This window comes from Malaclemys terrapin, chromosome 2, assembly GCF_027887155.1.
Source record: "Malaclemys terrapin pileata isolate rMalTer1 chromosome 2, rMalTer1.hap1, whole genome shotgun sequence".
In the NCBI taxonomy this organism is placed as follows: domain Eukaryota; kingdom Metazoa; phylum Chordata; order Testudines; family Emydidae; genus Malaclemys; species Malaclemys terrapin.
In genome coordinates this window covers 48,926,420-48,945,883 of record NC_071506.1, presented here as the reverse complement: position 1 = coordinate 48,945,883, position 19,464 = coordinate 48,926,420, and the positions used below count along the sequence as shown (strand labels likewise).

General features: G+C 40.4%; 1 protein-coding gene across 13 annotated transcripts in view; it reads left to right on the top strand.

The window, feature by feature from the left end:
* The window catches only part of RALYL (RALY RNA binding protein like), a 574,454-nt gene that overhangs the window by 535,921 nt on the left and 19,069 nt on the right, over positions 1-19,464 (top strand). For 10 of the 13 annotated variants that reach the window (XM_054018798.1, XM_054018790.1, XM_054018791.1 and 7 more), the window contains 2 exons: positions 9,258-9,371; positions 17,615-17,811. In XM_054018798.1, coding sequence (XP_053874773.1) covers positions 9,258-9,371; positions 17,615-17,811 — 311 coding nt within the window. The remainder of the gene's footprint in view (positions 1-9,257; positions 9,372-17,614; positions 17,812-19,464) is intronic. The other 3 variants (XM_054018800.1, XM_054018795.1, XM_054018796.1) reach the window with 2 other exon arrangements.

The window sequence follows — 19,464 nt, the reverse complement described above, 5'->3', positions numbered from 1 at the left end:
ACATCAGTTTGTTCCAGAAACTTGAAGAAGTCACCAAATGGACAGCCATTTTAGATTTGATTCTGACCAACAGGGAGGAATTGGTACTGAATCTGAAAATGGCAATTTGGGTTAAAGTGATCATTAAATGATGATTTCATTATTCTAAAGAAAAGGAGTGAGCAGAATAATCACAATGAACTTCAAAAAAACAGACTTTCACAAATTTAGAGAACTGGAAGTAAGGTCCCATAAAAGAAAATCTAAGGGGGAAAAGGAGTTCAGGAGTGTTAGCAGTTTCTTAAGGACAATATTAAAGGCACAACTGAAAGTATCCCAATGTGAAGGAAAGATAGGAAGAATGGTAAGACACCAATATGGCTCCATCAGGAGTTCTTTAATGACCTGAAAATCAAAAAGGAATCCTACAAAAAGTGGAAACATGGACAAATGGCTAAGGAGGAGTATAAAAGAATAGCTTCTAGCTTCATGTAGGGACAAAACCAGAGAGGCTGAGGCACAAAATGAGGTACACCTAGCAAGGGACATAAAAGGCAATAAGGAGAGATTCTTTAAATACATCAGAAGCAAGAGAAAGATGAAAGAACGTGTAGGTCCTCCACTTAGTGGGGAAGGATAGCTAATAACTAATGACACCAAGAAAGCTGAGGTGTTTGATGCCTATTTTGTTTCAGTCTTCACTTAAAAGTTTAATGGTGACCAGATACTCAACCTAATTAATATTAACAACAAGGGGGAAGGAATGCAAGCCAAAGTAGGGAAAGAAAAGGTTAGAGAACATTTAGATAAGTTAGATGTATTCAAGTTAGCAAGGCCTGATGAAATTCATGCTAGGGTACTTAAGGAAGAAGCTGAAGCAATCTTGGAACCATTAACAATTATCTTTAACAACTCATGGAGGTCAGGTGAGGTCCCAGAAGAATGCAGAAGGACAAAGATAGTATCGATATTTTCAAAAGGGGAACACAGAAGACAAGGGGAATTATAGACCAGTCAGCCTAACTTCAATACCTTGAAAGATACTGGAACAAATTATTAAACAATCAGTTTATAAGCACCTGAAGGATAATAGGGTTATAAGGAAAAGCCAACATGGATTTGTGAAGAACAAATCATGCCAAACCAAACTAATTTCCTTCTTTGACAGGGTTACTGGCCTAGAGGATGGGGGGAAGCAGTGAATATGATATATCTTGATTTTAGCAAGGCTTTTGACACAGTCCCATATGACACTCTCATAAGCAAACTGTGGAAATGTGGTCTGTTATGAAATTACTATAAGGTAGGTGCTCAGCTGGTTGAAAGACCATACTGAAAAAGTAGTTATCAATGGTTCGCTGTCAAATTGGGAGAGTATATCTAGTGGGGTCCCACAGCGGACAGTTCTGGGTGTGGTACTATTCAATATTTTCATTAATGACTTGGATAATGGAGTGGAGAGGATGCTTATAAAATTTCCAGATGACACCAAACTGGGAGGAGTTGCAAGCACTTTAGAAAACAAGATAAGAATTCAAAAAAACCTTGATAAATTGGAGAATTGATCTGACTTCAATGAAATTCAATAACAAAAATTGCAAAGTATTTCACTTAGGAAGGAAAAAATCACATGCACAACTACAAAATAGGGAATAAATGGCTAGGTGATAGTACTGCTAGGAAGAGTCTGGAGGTTATCATGGATCACAAATTGAATTTGAGTCAACAGGTGATGTAGCTGCAAAAAAAACTAATATCATTCTGGGGTATATTAACAGGAGTGTTGTATGTAAGACTTGGGAGGAAATTGTCCCACTCTGCTTGGCACTGGTGAGGCCTCTGCTGGTTTACTGGGTTTAGTTTTGAGTGAAAACGGGAGAAAAAGATGTAGGCAAACTGGAGTGAGTCCTGAGGAGAGCAACAAAAATAAAAAAAAGGTTTAGAAAACCTGATCTATGAGGAAAGTAAAAAAACTGGGAATGTTTAATCTTGAGAAAATAAGTGTTTTCTGGGTGTATCTCTGGAGGTGTCCCGCCTTGTCTCTGGGTTCCCCTGAAGATGGACACAAACAGGACTGCACATCTTGTTCACTTGTATATCCTCCGTTAAATATTCCCCCGCTCCCTGACCGTTCTATTTTTATTTGCTCAGTCCTCTCAATAATGTACCAAAACTCCTAGTATCATTTTTGAAAAACAGCATATGCCTCACGATTTTCTTTTTCACTTAGCATTGTTTAGAATCTATGTATTTATTAAGATTTAGCAGAGGAGGGAAGCTCCCAATTAAACGTGATTGGGTTTTGTTTGTTTGTTTTGTAGTCTCTTTTCCAGCCCTTGAATCTATAAGGATATTCTGTAAGGAATCAAAGTGCAGATAGAGCAGATCTCCTCTAGTGTTGCCCTCATTTTTCATTGCTGTAGTGTACATTATGAGAAGTTAGTATAGAAGCATGCAATTCCTTACTTGTCTGCATTGATCGTCTAATATGAATTGGCTTCTTGGGTTTGCTTTGCCTCAGGAGGATAAATTATTTTAGTTGAGGTTTTTTTTCTACACCACAACATTGCCGTATTACCCATTCCAAGAAATTCTGTTCCAGGATATAGTGCATTGTTGCAAAAATCAAGATTTTAATAGCTCCCAATATAGATTGGGGCACCTAAACTTTGTCAAATTATGGGCCACATTGGCAACTTGCTATGAGCCCCTAGGGCCATGCCACATGTGTATAAAATGGAGCAAACTGCAGCACCCCTATATTTTTAATACGGAGCACAGCTCAAGGACTCTAGATCCCAACATGCAGTGCTCCATCTTGATTCAAGTGGCCTTCAGAAGCCTATACTTGTGTATTAGGAAATGATCCAAATCCCACAAAAGTCAATGAAAGGGCTCCTAGTGATTTTAATGAGCTTTGGATTGGACCCTTAAAATTGAAGAGACCAGTAGGCTGCCTTATTAAAAGTACTAAGGCCACATTTTTGCAACCCCTGAATTAGATTTTCAAACTCTCTCACAGTTGCATATGAGTTAAAGTTGTAAAATCCCTTTCACATGCTTGAATAAATTACAGAAAAATATTCTTTTTGCATGCAGCACACGTTAAAATAAACCAGGGAAATCAAAAGTTTTTTAAAAGGAGACAGGCGTACAGTATATAGACTTTCACACTTGATTTCTCCTTAGAATTACTTCCCTTTTTTTCAGGTCCAACCAATACATCATAAAGGTGGAGACATGATTTTGTTGAGTTGGACAGGAATGTAATCAGCTTATTGTAAGGTGTTTATCAGGAAAATATCCTGGCAGTTTCCTCAGGGTCTGCAAGTTTAAAAGCAGAGAATGTGTTTGTTCTGTTGCTTCTTTTCACAGTACAGAAAAATTTTGTTAGATTGACATGTAGGATAAAGCAATTCATTGTCATTTAATTCACACTTTTTGAATTAATTATAAATATATATTACAATTAGAAATAAATGTTATTGTTATTTAAGTGGCAAATCTCTCTACTAGTGAGCAACATCATTTTTTTTGCTTGATTTTTTTTTAATTCAAAGTCAAGTCAAGTCTGGGCTAAGGTGCAGAATCAATTATGTCAAAATCATATTGGCTGTTTTTGTGAGGGTTCATCACATAATGTCAGAAATCTCATGAAATCAGCTGCTCTAGTAGACTTTTACCAGCTAGGGCAGAAATCTCACAGGAAAAACAGTTTCTGCAAGATTTCATCCATACTAGAACTGGAACCAAAAATTAGGTTCTTTCAGGGGCTGGGCTTACTGGTAGTATAATCTAGCGGTTAGGTTGCTGGGCTTCTACTTTTCCCTGACTCCAGTGCCTCTTGCCAGCAACCACTCCAACACTGTGATGGCCTGCATCTTGGTAGGCGGTGACTAAGCCTTCCAGCCAGGTCACCAGTTCAGAATGCCCTCTTCCAGGGTAACAGAGTTCAAAAAAACATATAGAGTCCCACATCCTCCCAACAAGGAGAGTCTTAAATTCATCTCCTGACCCCTGTATGTAGCTTGTCCTCACCTCAGGGCTTTCAGAGTCTCTACCATCTCCTTACTCGTGAGGGGGGATTGTGGAAGGGTGGTTTATGTACCCTCAGTGGGTGGTAGGGCAGCCTAGGCCCTCCCGCTCCACCAGGCTCACAATCAAGGCCCTATGAGAGGAAAGAGTATCAAGCACCCTGGAGTGTCTCAAGGCTGCTTCCCTGAGACAATTCCTACCGTTTCCCTCACAACAAAGTCTCAAAGGCCAACATAAGAAAGCAAAAGATATCCTCTTCCTGACAGCGAAGGCTTCTGCAGTACGCCTGTTCAGATGCTGTCAGGATAGGTCTGTCCTCCTTCCCTGCCTGTTCCCTTCTGAGCTTTCTGGCTCCCTTTGAAGCTCCTTCTCCAGCTAAAGCAGAGTCACCTGCACCCAGAACTGCTCCTTAACCCTTTCAGTTCCAATGCGTGGTTTATATGCCCCATCACACAGGTCCATACCAATAACTGTAGGGGTGGGTTTACATTAAGGCTTCAAAGGACCCCTCTCTGGAATTTAGAGAGGTTTGGATTAGGTCTGGTTTAGGGCTGTTTCTGAATACAGTGAACCCTATAGAGAAACTTATTGTGGACTCATGAAATGCAGTAGTAACATTATAAATAAATGATGTATTAGTCATAAACACAAATTCCTATACTCACCACAAGGGGCTGTCTTGCCCATTAGTCATGGTATGTGCAAAAAAAATGGAAACAGCCATTGTAACTGCAGTGAATTCTTCTCTAGGAAGTATTAGAAGTCTGAGCTCCCAGATTGCTCTTCTAACATAAAATAAGCTGGGTGAATTTGCATCTTTTTCTGAATATATTTGACCTAAATTTAGTTGACCATATTTTTCTCTTTTATTTTTCTAGCCTTTTGATTTAAAATTGTTCTATGTTAGCAAGAAGGTGCTCATAAAATGGACCACATATAGGTTAATAGTATGAAGCAGCAGATGGAAATTGTTCTATTGATGCTAAATGTCAATTTTTTTTTCTGTTGGAAAAATAGATGCAGAAGCTTTTCAAGTATGGTATTTCTTTTTTCTAAAATTCCAAACAGGAAGAAAATACTAAACAGATTTCTCTCTAGTGTGTTTATGAATGGATAGTAGGTATTTAAGAAGAGACTTCATATATCAAGCTGTACCTTTAAATGGATGAATTCATTTGGACTATATAGTTTATGTTTGGCTTCATCAGCTAACCCATTTTTGCACTGAAGTCTAAAATACTGTAATAAGATAAAATGTTTTATACTAACCTGGAGGGGGTTATATAAAAATATATGACATATTTCTATACAAAGAAATCTGAATCATATTTTGCAGGTGAATCAATTTGTAGTTATGGTAGATAATGTTTTCCAAATATTGGGCAATTCAACAATAGCACTTCCATTTCAAATATGTAATTGACATCCACCTTAATTCTCTGTTTGAGCAGAGTGCAGGCTGTCATTATACCTCCAAATTTTTATAAGGAAAAATAAATACCAGAAGACACTTCTCCTCATTGCAGAGGAAAGGAACTGTTTTAATAGTGTTTTGCACAAGCACAAACTAATATAAAAACCAAGTAAGCTATTCCATTATTTTTATCCTAGTGTGACGGTCCATGCCCCTACGGTTGTGAGCGGCGTGGACTATCCGCCACCGTCCGTCAAATAGCCCTTCAGTCCAGGGCAGTATGGCCTAGCGGCCAGAGTCTATGACGTCCCCTTTATCTCAAGGAGACGTGGCCTAACGGCAGGAGTCTGTAGCACAGCCCTCGGCTACAGGGCAGTAGGGCCTATCGGCCAGAGTCCCGGAAGCAACCCTCGGGTGGAGGGTAGCGTGGCCTAGCGGCCAGAGTCCATGTCGTTGGGGTGTGACTGCCCCAGTAGGGGGGCCCCGACCCAGGGCCCTAACAGTAGCGTAGTGCTTTTCCACCAACTCAACGGGGGATCCGACCAAAACACGCTGAGTTTCCCTGGGGGGGGGAGGTACCACTCTGTCACCTTCCCAGGGTCCCTTCCTACCAGGCTCTCCGTTGGGGTCTCCCAGGAGTCATCGGGTCCTTGGTACTTGGCGGATTCGGTCGTCCCCTGGGTCTCCTCCAACCGCCGGGGCGCCGGTGGGCCATGGATGGCGTCTCTTCCCGGTGCAGCCAACGGTTGTGGCTGGTTCGCCGCAGGAGCTTCCCCGGCAGGTCCTTCTCCTACGGGCTCCAGCCCAGAATGAGCTGGTCTCCCTCCCTTTATACTCCTATAGCACTTGGAGCATGCCCAGTCCGCCCGGGGGCTTAACTCCTTCCGGGCTAAGGCGGGGTAGCCTGGCCCCGCCACACCTAGTATTTGAAAGCAGATAAATATGTTTGAAAATATGTAATAGTAACCACAGTCTCTTATGTTTGTAAAAAACTTTGTTGCTTGGATGAGATCTTATTAGAAAAAAATCAGAAAGACGGGACGTTTTATTGGAGAATTTTAAAAAAGTAGGAGCTAACCGTCTATGACAGCTGTAACACACAAATCTTAATTGTAGTGCTTTAATGCATTACATTTTCTTCTATATATGAACACTTGGCCTGTTCTTCTCTCACACCAGTTTTTATAACACTGTAATTCCATCAGTTCTAGGTAATTATTACAGGTAGACACTAGTGAAATGTAACTGAAAGCAGAATTTGATCATGAGGGTCAGACAATCAAAGGCCTGCACAAATCCCTGCAAATCAGAAGTCATGCAAATCAAATACCTGTCTCCCTTTTCCCCTGCCCACACACCCATGAGTGGTTGTATAGCAAATGTTGCTTTTGTTGTGTATTTGAAAAATGCGGCCTTTGTCTTTTTCTATTATCTTACCCTTTTTTGTTCAATATTGACCTGAAATGTGCTGTTGTAATGGAACATTTCAATTCAGCCCCATTGCCTCAGGCAAAGTTTGAGAAAATGGGTTTGGCACTAGGGAGTCCTGTAAGGCTGAGGAGAAGTTCTCCCACTGCAGGCAACAAGTAGCAGTAGGGCTAATCCAATCCATGGCTGCTATTGCAACTTCAGAGTTTTACTGCTAGATTCACAGAGTTATCCGGACCTGCCTCCCACCGCATTCTTTCTCCCAAACCTTGGCCCCTATGGTAGAACACAGGGAGCCCCTGTGGAGCTGAGTTTTGTGGCATGGGTTGAGTGGTGGCCCCATGTGCATGTCCTTTCATCCTGCACCAACCTCTCCCCTGCACAATGGGGATGGATTCTGTGTGTCTTTTAGGTTGAAACTAAATATCATGGGTTTCTTGTGATGTCTATTCTGACTTTTTCATTCTTAGGTTTTTCAAGCCTGCCACTTCCCAATGAGGGAGCACCTCAAAACTGCTGCTTGGCCATGTTAGATGCATCCCCAGCAGTCTTCTAAGCAGGCTGCAGCAGACACACAGCATTCCCTGTTGGGAAAATTCACATCATATCACCTTGGAATACACGCTGCTTCTTCAGTCCACTATTCATAGAAACATGCCCCTTCTCCCTCAAGGGAAGCAATAGCATTTGCTTATACAAGTTGTCAGAACCTTAACGTTTTGTTACAACATTTGGGTATTGGGCAATGACAAACCCAAGACCCATTTTTCTTTGAGAATGTTTTAAGCCTTGTGAAAAATGCTTCAGAGTAATGGGAAGGACCACTCTTGGGGTAACTGCTGCATTTTCAGGTGGCTGAATAGCATGGCCTGAAAACTGCTAGATTAAAACAAGGTCACAGAGGCTGCTGAAGCCTCTATCATAATAGTAATATGCTGTATTCTATCTTTGTTATCTGGATTTAATTGATTGATGAACAAAGCTCAGAAGGCTCAGAGGTTTAGATCAGATAAGTACCCAATAGTAATATGGCTTGATTGTTCTCCCAAGAGATAAGGGGTTGCACAGAAGGGAGACCTCCTCTTCCATGACAGTATTCCCCCCTTCCCCAGACCCACAACAAGCTCTCCAGTGGTCCAGAATCTATGTGTGGAGAAGGGGCAGAGTCAGGCAGATTCACATCATATTCACTCCAGTCCCATGGAGCTAAGGGTGGAAGGGTAATACAGCCCAATTATAACGATATTATGACTGTAACTGCTCTGCACTACCATCCCCTCACTCTTTGGGATAAGGATCCCTTTTGCCTTCAGAAGCCTTAACAATATGACTCCTTTGGAGCTATGTGGCAAAGGTGGGGAGAGGTCACCCGAGATCCAGTGCTGGCATGGAAGAATGAGACCTTTGTACAGATCCCATATAATTTCTTCCTACAGGACGGGGACAACTGAACCCATAGTTTGTCCTCAGTCTACAAAACTGGGCTGGAAATTCCATGGGAATAGACTTGTTTATGAGGTCTCCAATACTTCCTGTTTCTGATCAATCCAGAATACCTCCATGAACAGTCCTTCCTGTTAGATCAGTACTTCTTCTTACAAGCCCAGCTGGAAGAAGAGAGTGCAAGGGTGCACATAAATGAAAAATAAAGTACAGCAAACACTTTGGAATTTCACTTGAGATCTTAATTTATTGAAATTGGCTTGCCAGTCCCTAGACATGATCATGAAAATAGTATTTTTGTATTTTATCTGCAGCTGGGAAAAGTACAAGACGTTACTATGAATTGAAAGCTTTAACAAGCAATAATACTCAACACCTTCTTTTGCAATAAAGTTGTTGACTGGGACAAAACATTATGTTCATGGCTGCTCCAGCGTTTGTTACTATTTAGTCTTGTTGAAAAATACCTACTGCTGTGGAGGGACTCTTTATAATTATTATTATTATTTTATAGTATTAGAAAATTGCACGGCAAAATACCATTATTAAACTGCAAATTGCCTGTCATGTTTGAATCATTCCCTGCATTTGAATCTACGTCACATCATAGGTTTATTGTCACTGAACATTACTTGCATTTGCCAAGATTGAATCTGATATAGCCTTAACTGTTGTTTGTCGCAAACATTTATTATTGAGCTACAAACCCCACATGACCTGCTGTCACTCAAGATTTAGTACCATGCATTCTACTGGGATTCCGCATTTGTAACCGACAAAATTGGTTTTAAATGCTCATTCACCAAAAGAACTGAAAAAAATCAGAGTGTAGTGATATTAAGAAGTGTACTTTGAGTTATATTTACCAGGGGAAGGGACAGAATATATTCAGATGCGTCTTTGGGGTGAAATTGTTGTTTCTTTCATGTTTTCTGCCTTTATTGTTCTCCTTCCTCAGTGAAATCAGATGAGTTGCAAACAATCAAGAAGGAATTAACCCAAATCAAAACAAAAATTGACTCCTTGCTAGGGAGACTGGAGAAGATTGAAAAACAGCAGAAGGCTGAAGCAGGTAGGTGAAAATGATTTTTAGCCACAGACAGCTCATTCAGAGATTAATTAAACCAGGGTATAGTTATCACTCAAACTGACAAAACAGAGAAAATAAAAGCTTTACAGACAATTTGCTACATAATGTAGGGTCAGAATGAAGGTAAATGAAACCACAATTTGGACTGATGGAATAAGATTTTAATATCTTTCACGGTCCTTACAACAAAATAATTTCAAGAATATGTGTTCTATATTATAGTAGCAAAAAAAAAAAAAAGATTTTCCAACTAGCTCTTCAGGAACCAAAAATGCATTTCAGTGGTCAAGCTTGCAGTTTAATGATCTATATATTACCCTGTTAGTGCAGTAATGAAATGTCATAAGAAAGTTAGTCATATTTTCATGATGCTGCATTAGGGTGACCAGATGTCCCGATTTTATAGGGACAGTCCTGATATTTGGGCCTTTTTTTATATGGGCTCCTGTGACTCTTCACCCCCTGTCCCAATTTTTCATACTTGCTATCTGGTCACCCTATGCTGCATTGAAAATTAGCCACATAATTCCTATCAACGCCAATGGTACTTTCTTAGCTAATTCCTTACACATCACGGCAACCAGCTGTATATTGTGTGTACATCACAGGCTTTGTTACTTAGAAGCTAGTTATAATCAGTCACAAACAACCCTACATATAGGGTTAGTTCCTTAGCTGGTGTAGATCCATAATTTGGCCCATAAAAATAAGGTTATTTTTCAAATCTATGACAGATAGTAAATATAGAGCTTGATATATCTTTATAGGAGAAGTGTGCACAACATGCATTCATTATGTTTTACATTAAAATTTAAAGTATGCAGTGGTGCTGTAGCCATGTTGGTCCCAGGATAGTAGAGAGTCAAGGTGAGTGAGGTAATATCTTTTATTGAACCTACTTCTTTGGGTGAAAGACACAAGCTTTCAAAGCTCTCCTTCAGGTCTGGGAATGTATTCAAAGTGTCATGGTGTTAAATATAAAGTAGAACAGATTGTTTAGCATAAGTATATAACACATATTTACAGGAAAAATTCAAGGTGAAATGGCCGGTTAACACCTCTCCAGTCATAGAGGAATAAGGGGAGGGGAGGACATTTGGAGAGAGGGGTATTAAGTGGGTTATAGATTGTTGTAATAAGCCATAAATCCAGTGTCTCTATTCAGTCCATGATTTTTAGTATCTCGCAAAGTTATGAATTTATGCTCCCAGGGTCGTCTTTTGAAGGTGTTTCACAGGTTTCCTTTGAGAATGAGGACTGAGAGGTCAGATATAGAGTCATCATTTTGTCAAAAGTGTTCACCCAAAGGTGATATGTTTTTTGTCTTTTATCATTGTTCTGTGTGAGTTCATTCAAGAGCATAGTGATTGTCTCATTTCATCTACATACTTATAATTGGGGCATTTAATGTTCTGGATGAGGTACCTCACATGTTGTGATAGACATGTGTAGGACTCATGGATCTTGAAAGATGTGTCATGGGGATGATCATTGTAACGGTGGAGATATGTCTAGAGGTCTTGCATCTGTTGTTCTGGCAGTGTCTGGTGCCACTTTGAGTTGGTGTGTCCTGGTTTGTGGGGAGCTTGCTTCTGATCATGAGCTTGGAGAGGTTGGGGGGTTAGTTGAAGGCCAGAAGAGGGGGTTCAGGAAAGATTTCTTTCAGGATGTGGTCTCCATCTAGTATGGACTGTAATTGTTGGATGATACCATGCATGGAATCAACAATCACCATACATCCATGAAACTCTCTCTAGAACATTCCCTATCCCCATCCCACACTCCGTGACTAGAGAGGTGTTAACATATGACTTCACCTTGAATGGTTCCTTGAAATATGTGTTAACTCCTTACACTAAACAATCTGTTCCACCCTGTATTTAGCTGTGACATTCTGAGTTCATTTCCCAGACCCGATAAAGAGCTCTGTGTAAGTTCACAAGCTTGTCTCTCTCACCAACAGAAATTGATCCAATAAAAGATATTAACTCACCCACCTTGTCTCATTAAAATTTTAAGCAAATTAGATAAAAATTGGTGATATATTCAGAGAATATGTAATTGTACAGCACCCAAATGAATCACTGGCCTACGGAAATGAGTTGAGATGGCATATCTCCACTTCAGGGAGCTTTTATATAAAACCCATTACTATGCAAAACAAGCCACATGTCATTGGACTTTGAGAACCAATTTGCACTTTTGCTAAAAGGATTGTAATGTACTCATTTAAATATAAATCATCTCAAAGAGAAAATGTTGATTCATATTGAATCATACTATTATATCTCCCAAAGTACTGCAATGAATACCCTTCACAGAGTTCTCTTGATAAAAGAGTAGGAAATGGATACAGCGGTCCAGATTTTCCATTAAATTCAGTGGAATTATTCTGGATTCACATGGATATAACTAATATCACAATCTGGCCCAATCATTTTTAAATGTTTTAAAACACTGAGATGCAGATCCTGTCCCCTTGGTCTCCATTACTTCCACCAGGAAGGTGGGAGGGGAGAAAGATTCTTGGAGCCTACACAAAGGATCTGCAGAATGGTTCCATTACTGTTCTATGGTCTGATGTGAGAATTCCTTCCCTTCATAGAATCATAGAAGATTAGGATTGGAAGAGACCTCAGAAGGTCATCTAGTCCAACCCCCTACTCAAAGCAGGACCAACACCATCTAAATCATCCCAGCCAGGGCTTTGTCAAGCCAGGCCTTAAAAACCTCTAAGGATGGAGATTCCACCACCTCCCTAGGTAACCCATTCCAGTGCTTCACCACCCTCCTAGTGAAATCGTGTTGCCTAACATCCAACCTAGACCTCCTCCACTGCAACTTGAGACCATTGCTCCTTGTTCTGTCATCTGCCACCACTGAGAACAGCCGAGCTCCATCCTTTTTGGAATCTCCCTTCAGATAGTTGAAAGCTGATATCAAATTCCCCCCCTCATTCTTCTCTTCTGCGGACTAAACAATCCCAGTTCCCTCAGCCTCTCCTCATAAGTCATGTGCCCCAGCCCCCTGATCATTTTTGTTACCCTCCGCTGGACTCTTTGTCCACATCCTTTCTGTAGTGGGGGGCCCAAAATTGGATGCAATACTCCAGATGTGGCCTCACAAGTGCCAAATAGAGGGAAATAATCACTTCCCTCAACCTACTGGCAATATTCCTACTATTACAGCCCAATATGCCGCTAGCTTTTTTGGCAGCAAGGGCACACTGCTGACTCATATCCAGCTTCTCATCCACTGTAATCCCCAGGTCCTTTTCCTCAGAACTGCTGCGTAGCCAGTTGGGCCCCAACCTTAGCGGTGCATGGGATTCTTCCGTCCTAAGTGTAGGACTCTGCACTTGTCCTTGTTGAACCTCATCAGATTTCTTTTGGCCCAATCCTCCAGTGTCTAGGTCACTCTGAACCCTATCCCTATCCTCCAGTGTATCTGCCTCTTCCCCCAGCTTAGTGTCATCCACGAACTTGCTGAGGGTGCAATCCATCCTGTCATTCAGATCATTAATAAAGATGTTGAATAAAACCAGCCCCACGACCGATCCCTGGGGCACTCCACTTGATACCGGCTGCCAACTAGACATCGCACTGTTGATCACTACCCGTTGAGCCAGTTTTCTATCCACCTTATAGTCCATTCATCCACTCCATACTTTTTTAACTTGCTGGCAAGAATGCTGTGGGAGACCGTATCAAAAGCTTTGCTAATGTCCAGATATATCATGTCCACTGCTTTCCCCATATCCACAGGGCCAGTTATCTCATCATAGAAGGCAATCAGGTTGATCAGGGCTGACTTGCCCTTGGTGAATCCATGTTGACTGTTCCTGATTACCTTCCTCTCCTCCAACCACTTCAAAAAGTGCTTGTCCCCTGCAGAACTGTCCAATACAAAGATGGTGTCTCCTGGCTGCACGCTGGGATGAGGATTAGGGCATAACTTTGTTATTTAGAAAAGAAAGGGGAGAGAGGGAGAGCATGTACATTTTGTTGCAATTTTTTAATTTTAATTTTTTTCATGACCTTACATGCCATTCAGAAGGATATTCTAAGGACTCAGAGTTATTCCTTTAGGGGAATGAGACATGTTAGAATCTGAACTCAGTGTTTTTACTGAATTTATTCACTGACTAACCAGTAAAAGCTTGCAAATTTCACTAGTGTTTTTTTTCTTAGTGCTACCAATACCCTGAAATTTTTAGTAGGATGAAAACAGAAAAGATAAATTGAGGGTAAAAAGTTGCCTTGTGGTTTTATATCCCTAATGGTTGGGCACAGTTTACGTTCCCTTTTGCCTAAGTTCTTTAGATTCACTTTAAATACAAATAGTGTAAGAGAGAAGGGAGGTATTTTTACATTAGTCTTTCAACCAAGAATTGATGTCACGCTTATCAGTCTCAGTTATGAGCTCAGGTTGGAAACTCAAACTCTACAAGTGATAAATGTTGTGTTTTAATACTGTGGATAACTGCAAATTGTGTCCCTAATAACTAATACTTATTTGGAAGTTTTTATAAAGCCTGATCTATTTGGTAGAGCAAATAACTCTGCAAGCTCAATAGCTAGAGTTTATAGAGAGGAAAACTGGATTTTTAGGATGTTTTGTGTGTCTAATTTGTTGGTGAAAATTTGGAGCAGGAAGTCACAACAGAGCAGTAGCTGGCTGCTTTGATTCAGTAAGATGGCAGCAGTAGAGTATTTTTTTCTGTATATACAAAGACCAAGATTTTCAACAATGAGTGCCTAAAGTTAGGTTCTAAGGTATGGATTTTCAAAAGATCCTAAAAGTTTTGGGTATCCAATATAATGGGAGTTGGACACTTAAATCCTTAGGCATCTTTGAAAATCCTATCCCTAAGTTCTTACTTAGACACTTTAAAAAGTGGCCTGATTTTCAAAAGTGCTAAGCCCCCAACAACTCTCATCAAGATGTATCAGGAACATAACTTTAGCACCCATTTTTGAAAGTCTTGACCAATGTGTGGTTTTCCTGTCTCTTTTGTTACGTATATACTGTAGTTCAACTCCTTATTTTATAATGTCCTGTTCTTCTTTTACATACATATCCAATAGATTTTGTTAGATTTAAGAATACTTTTATCCTATTTTCCTCACCTTATATTTTCTGTTTATAATTTTAAGACACTAAATTAAGTAAGCAGGGGAAAAGTTCGATATGACTTTCATAAAGGCAATGAGACAAAATGCAGAGCTGCATATAAAAAGGATTAAAATGTCCACTGCTTCTTATCTGCTGTTTGTCTTTACGATTCCCATTGTTCATTCTGAGCAGGAGCTCATGTTGCCTGTTCATGCTGTTTAATATTTTATGCAAAAAGTTTGTCTTCTGAAATTTCCAGCCTTTCAAGTCATTCTCCTCCTTAGCGCAGGAGAGCGGAGAGAAATGAGGAAGAGCAGAAGCAATGCTTAAGCAAATGAAAAAGGGTTTAGGTGGTTACCATTTGTTGGTAGCACTAACAAGTGTGTACCAAAAGACTGTTGAATCAAATGCCATAGCAGAAATTGGGTTGATACTATAGTTTATGCTAACATCACTGGTTATAACTATGAAGCTGTTATACTGATAAACGTCAAATATTTTATAAGGCTCCATGGGCTGAATTTTGCACTAGCAATCTGTACAACCACATTGATTTCAAAGAGGGATGCCTATGATGGTCCTTAATTCTTTGAGTCCAAGATTCTTTCTGTAAAGATGTTAGGTCTACGGAAACAAAGCCTTATTTATTCTGAAGCTTTAGCAAGCACAATTTGAGAGGGAGAAGGGTCAAAGGCTAACAAGACTGAAGAGATGAAAACAAATGTTTTCAGAGGGAGAAACTAGTGCTGTCTTTGCTTAAGATTATGAGATACATAACAGTGTCACGAGTTTTGAGGACTAGCTATGGCATGTAATAATTTAAAGTAGAAACCATAATGTATTCATAAAGCTGAAAGATGTATAACTTCACAGCCAATTTCAGATTCATTCACTGTGTAACAAGATATGAGATGAGCTTGCTGGTAATATAAAACAGTCAGTTTAGAAAAGAAAGACGTGTTTCTTTTGTTTTGTAAGTTACATCCCCGGTAGGTATTGTCACTTTCAGACTGAAATGACATTGCTATCTCAGCTACAGGCAAATAGTCCCCTAACCTGCTGTCATTTTGGGTGCATAAAGGTTTCCATTGTGAGCTAAAGTGAATAGCAAAAAGAACGAGGAGTACTTGTGGCACCTTAGAGACTAACAAATTTATTTGGGCATAAGCTTTCATGGACTAAATCCCACTTCATCAGAAGCATGCAGTGGAAAATACAGTAGGAAGATATATATACACAGAGAACATGAAAAAATGGGTGTTGCCATACCAACTCTAATGAGACTATCAATTAAGGTGGGCTATTATCAGCAGGAGAGAAAAAAACTTTTGTAGTGATAATCAGGATGGCCCATTTCAATCAGTTGACAAGAAGGTGTGAGTAACAGTAAGGGGGGAAATTAGCATGGGGAAATAGTTTTCACTTTGTGTAATGACCCATCCACTCCCAGTCTTTATTCAAGCCTAATTTAATGGTGTCCAGTTTGCAAATTAATGCAGTTTCTCGTTGGAGTCTGTTTTTGAAGTTTTTTTGTTGAAGAATTGTGACTTTAAGGTCTGTAATTGAGTTTCCAGGGAGGTTGAAGTGTTCTCCAACTGGTTTTTGAATGTTATAATTCTTGACGTCTGATTTGTGTCCATTTATTCTTTTGCATAGAGACTGTCCGGTTTGGCCAATGTACATGGGAGAGGGACATTGCTGGCACGTGATGGCATATATCACATTGGTAGATGTGCAGGTGAACGAGCCTCTGATGGTGTGGCTGATGTGATTAGGTCCTATAATGGTGTCCCTGAATAGATATGTGGACAGAGTTGGCAATGGGCTTTGTTGCAAGGATAGGTTCCTGGGTTAGTGTTTTTGTTGTATGGTATGTGGTTCTGATGAGTATTTGCTTCAGGTTGGGGGGCAAAAAGTACACAAAGTAAAAACTATTTCCCCATGCTTTTTCCCCCTACTGTTACTCACACCTTCTTGTCAACTGTTTGAAATGGGCCATCCTGATTATCACTACAAAAGTTTTTTTCTCTCCTGCTGATAATAGCCCACCTTAATTGATTAGTCTTGTTAGAGTAGGTATGGCAACACCCATTTTTTCATGTTCTCTGTGTATATATATCTTCTTACTGTATTTTCCACGGCATGCATCCAATGAAGTGGGTTTTAGCCCGTGAAAGCTTATGCCCAAATAAATTTGTTAGTCTCTAAGGTGCCACAAGTACTCCTCATTCTTTTTGCTGATACAGACTAACACGGCTACCACTCTAAAGTGAATAGGAGTGAGTCTATGGTCCCTCCAAGCCCCCTGCTCTGCTGCTCCTCCAACTACTCTATAAGTCAGTCTGTTAGTCATCTCCCATCCCTGCTGTGGACTTCTGCTGCCTGGGTGAAATTCTTCAAGGTATGGAGGACAAATTGCCAGGCCATCTGCATCACTTAAGTCCCACACTAGAGCTGAGCAGGGTGGACCAGGCAGGGGAGCTTCCATGAGCTCTGAGTGCCTTGAAAACGTTCTTTATGTTGACCCCACTTTGGCAGGAATGGAAAGCAGCAATGAGCAAACGTAGGGGCCATAAATGGATCCAGTTGTCCCAGCACACGGTGCAAACAGAGAGACTGAGGAGGTGCTGCAATTGCTACTCCAGTCCTTAGTATTGGGACCAGTTTGACTAGTAGTATTTATTAACTGTATACTTATTGAGAAATAATCACACCATGATTATGCAAATCCCTGCACATTTATTGGCCATTATCGTCTGTCATCCAGTGAGAGCACAGGGATTTACATTGATACATAACTGCACAATTATTATGCAAACTGGGTTCCCACAACATAGCAGAGTCCAGAGAATTGCATGACTGGGGCAAAACTGTGTATTTTTGCACCAGTAACTGTATTCGGTTCCTTCACTTTGATTGGCTGAGTGCACCGGTGTTGCAGATTATTTATTCGGTAACTTTAGGAGTCAGGGAATTTGATAATATTTATCTGGTGGATATTAACATACCATATTTCATAAACCTAGCTCCATCTGGAGAATGGAGGCATGAAGTCTGCTTGAGAGCATTGTTCATTCCGAGCAACAGAAAAGGTTACTGAATCTCTACAGGGTATGCTTTCCTTACAGAAGCTCAAAAGAAGCAAATGGAAGATAATGCTGATTTGATCCAAGAGGAATGCATATCAGAGAATGCAGATAACTCTACAGAAGAGCCTATTGAAGTAGGGCCAGATGCAGATGGGGATGGAGAAGAGATGACTGATGGAATAGAGGAGGATTTTGATGAGGATTGCAGCAATGAGCTGGTAAGAAATTAACATGCCATGGCTATGTATACAGTTATTATGAATAACCATGGAAGTCCAATCATAATTTTTTAGGATCAGGATTAACAAAAATGTTAATAACGACACTTTGATGCTGCCTCCACCTCCAAGGGACTCCCCAGGCTTCCCCTGAATCCCCGGGATCCTGGGAAGACCCTCACTGAAGAGTGAGGAACCTAGAAGCCCTGAGAGCCCTGTTTCCAGCCATGTCTCTCCAGGCTCCTAGCTCTGCATGGCAGGGCTGCACCAGAGCTGCAGACCTGGGAAACCCAGGCTCCCCTGCAGCCCACCAAGCAAGCTTGGCGAAAGTTCATCAAAACCAAAACATTTCTGCAAAACATTTTGGTTTTGACTAAACTGAATTTTCTGATGAAAACCTGTTTCATTGGAAAATTGCTGACCAGCTCTAGTGCTAACACTTGTTCAAGGGAATTGGTTTTAATACCAGTGGGAGCCATTGTATAGACAAGAGTGGTGGTTTCTGGTGTTTTTACCACTGTACTGATTAAACCAGGTTTCAGATTCCCTAATGTAGACATGTCCTGAATAGCTGAGTGTTGTACATCTTGGAAACCAGAGCCAATATTTGCTGTGATTATGAAATCCTTGTATTTTCATGCCTGCTTGTTAATTACATCATTATTTGGAGCAAGACTCTTCCCCTCTCTGAGCCTCTGTTTTCCCATCTGTTATATGGGAATAATGATACTTGTTCTCTTTTATAAAGTGTTGTGAGATCAATGGATGTAAAGCTGCTATACAAGTTCTAAGTAGTAGTAGTAGTATATATTTTACCTACTGGATACACTGTAATTCTCTTTGGATACCTTTGCATTTGGTGACTTTTCCTCTCTCTCTTTATTTCCCCTATACAATATGTGATATACAAATATAAAGCAATTCAGCCAGCTCCACACGGCAAGCAGATTGCTTAGCATAGTGTAGTTTAGGTTGTGAGGCAGAGAGACCATGAAAAGCTAAAGACATTACTTCCATGATTTAGTTCATCTCCTATTCATACTGTATAAACAGTGCACAACTGTGTTCATTTTACGTATTCAGAAGTAATTTTAGAGCTTGCTGGGAAACTGATGACTGTGTCGCAGTCAGTGAGACCACTCTCAGTTTGCAGGAACAGTGCAACTTCAAGTTATGAAAGCTATTAGTTTTCTTTATTTACTGCTTCTCCACCAATGATAAATGAGTGCCCTTAAATTCACTATTAGATCTGAGGATTCGGGGGGTTGGTAGAGTAGATTCCTCTACTGGTGCTCTTTGCCTTCCTATTGGCAGCATGTTGTTTTTCTTCTTCATTAGTTCCTGTCCAGTGGTAACTTAAAGCATTACTGACTTTAGCTATGTGAGGAAGTGAAAGAGCCATGCAATTAGAAAGAAGCGAGGGAGAAGGAATTGCTATGAAAGATTGCTGGAGAGCATACCTAAGCAATGGGTAGTTCTCTTAGGGTGGCTTTTTTGGTTTAATTGACCTATGTGTCTTTCTTCAGCAGTTCTCATTCAGATACTCAGCTCCTTGGGCAAGAGTTATTATGATATGCTATGGGCAGTTCATTATGTACCGTATGTTGTGAATTTCACCTATTCTAATATATATTTAATTTTGTTAAGATGCCT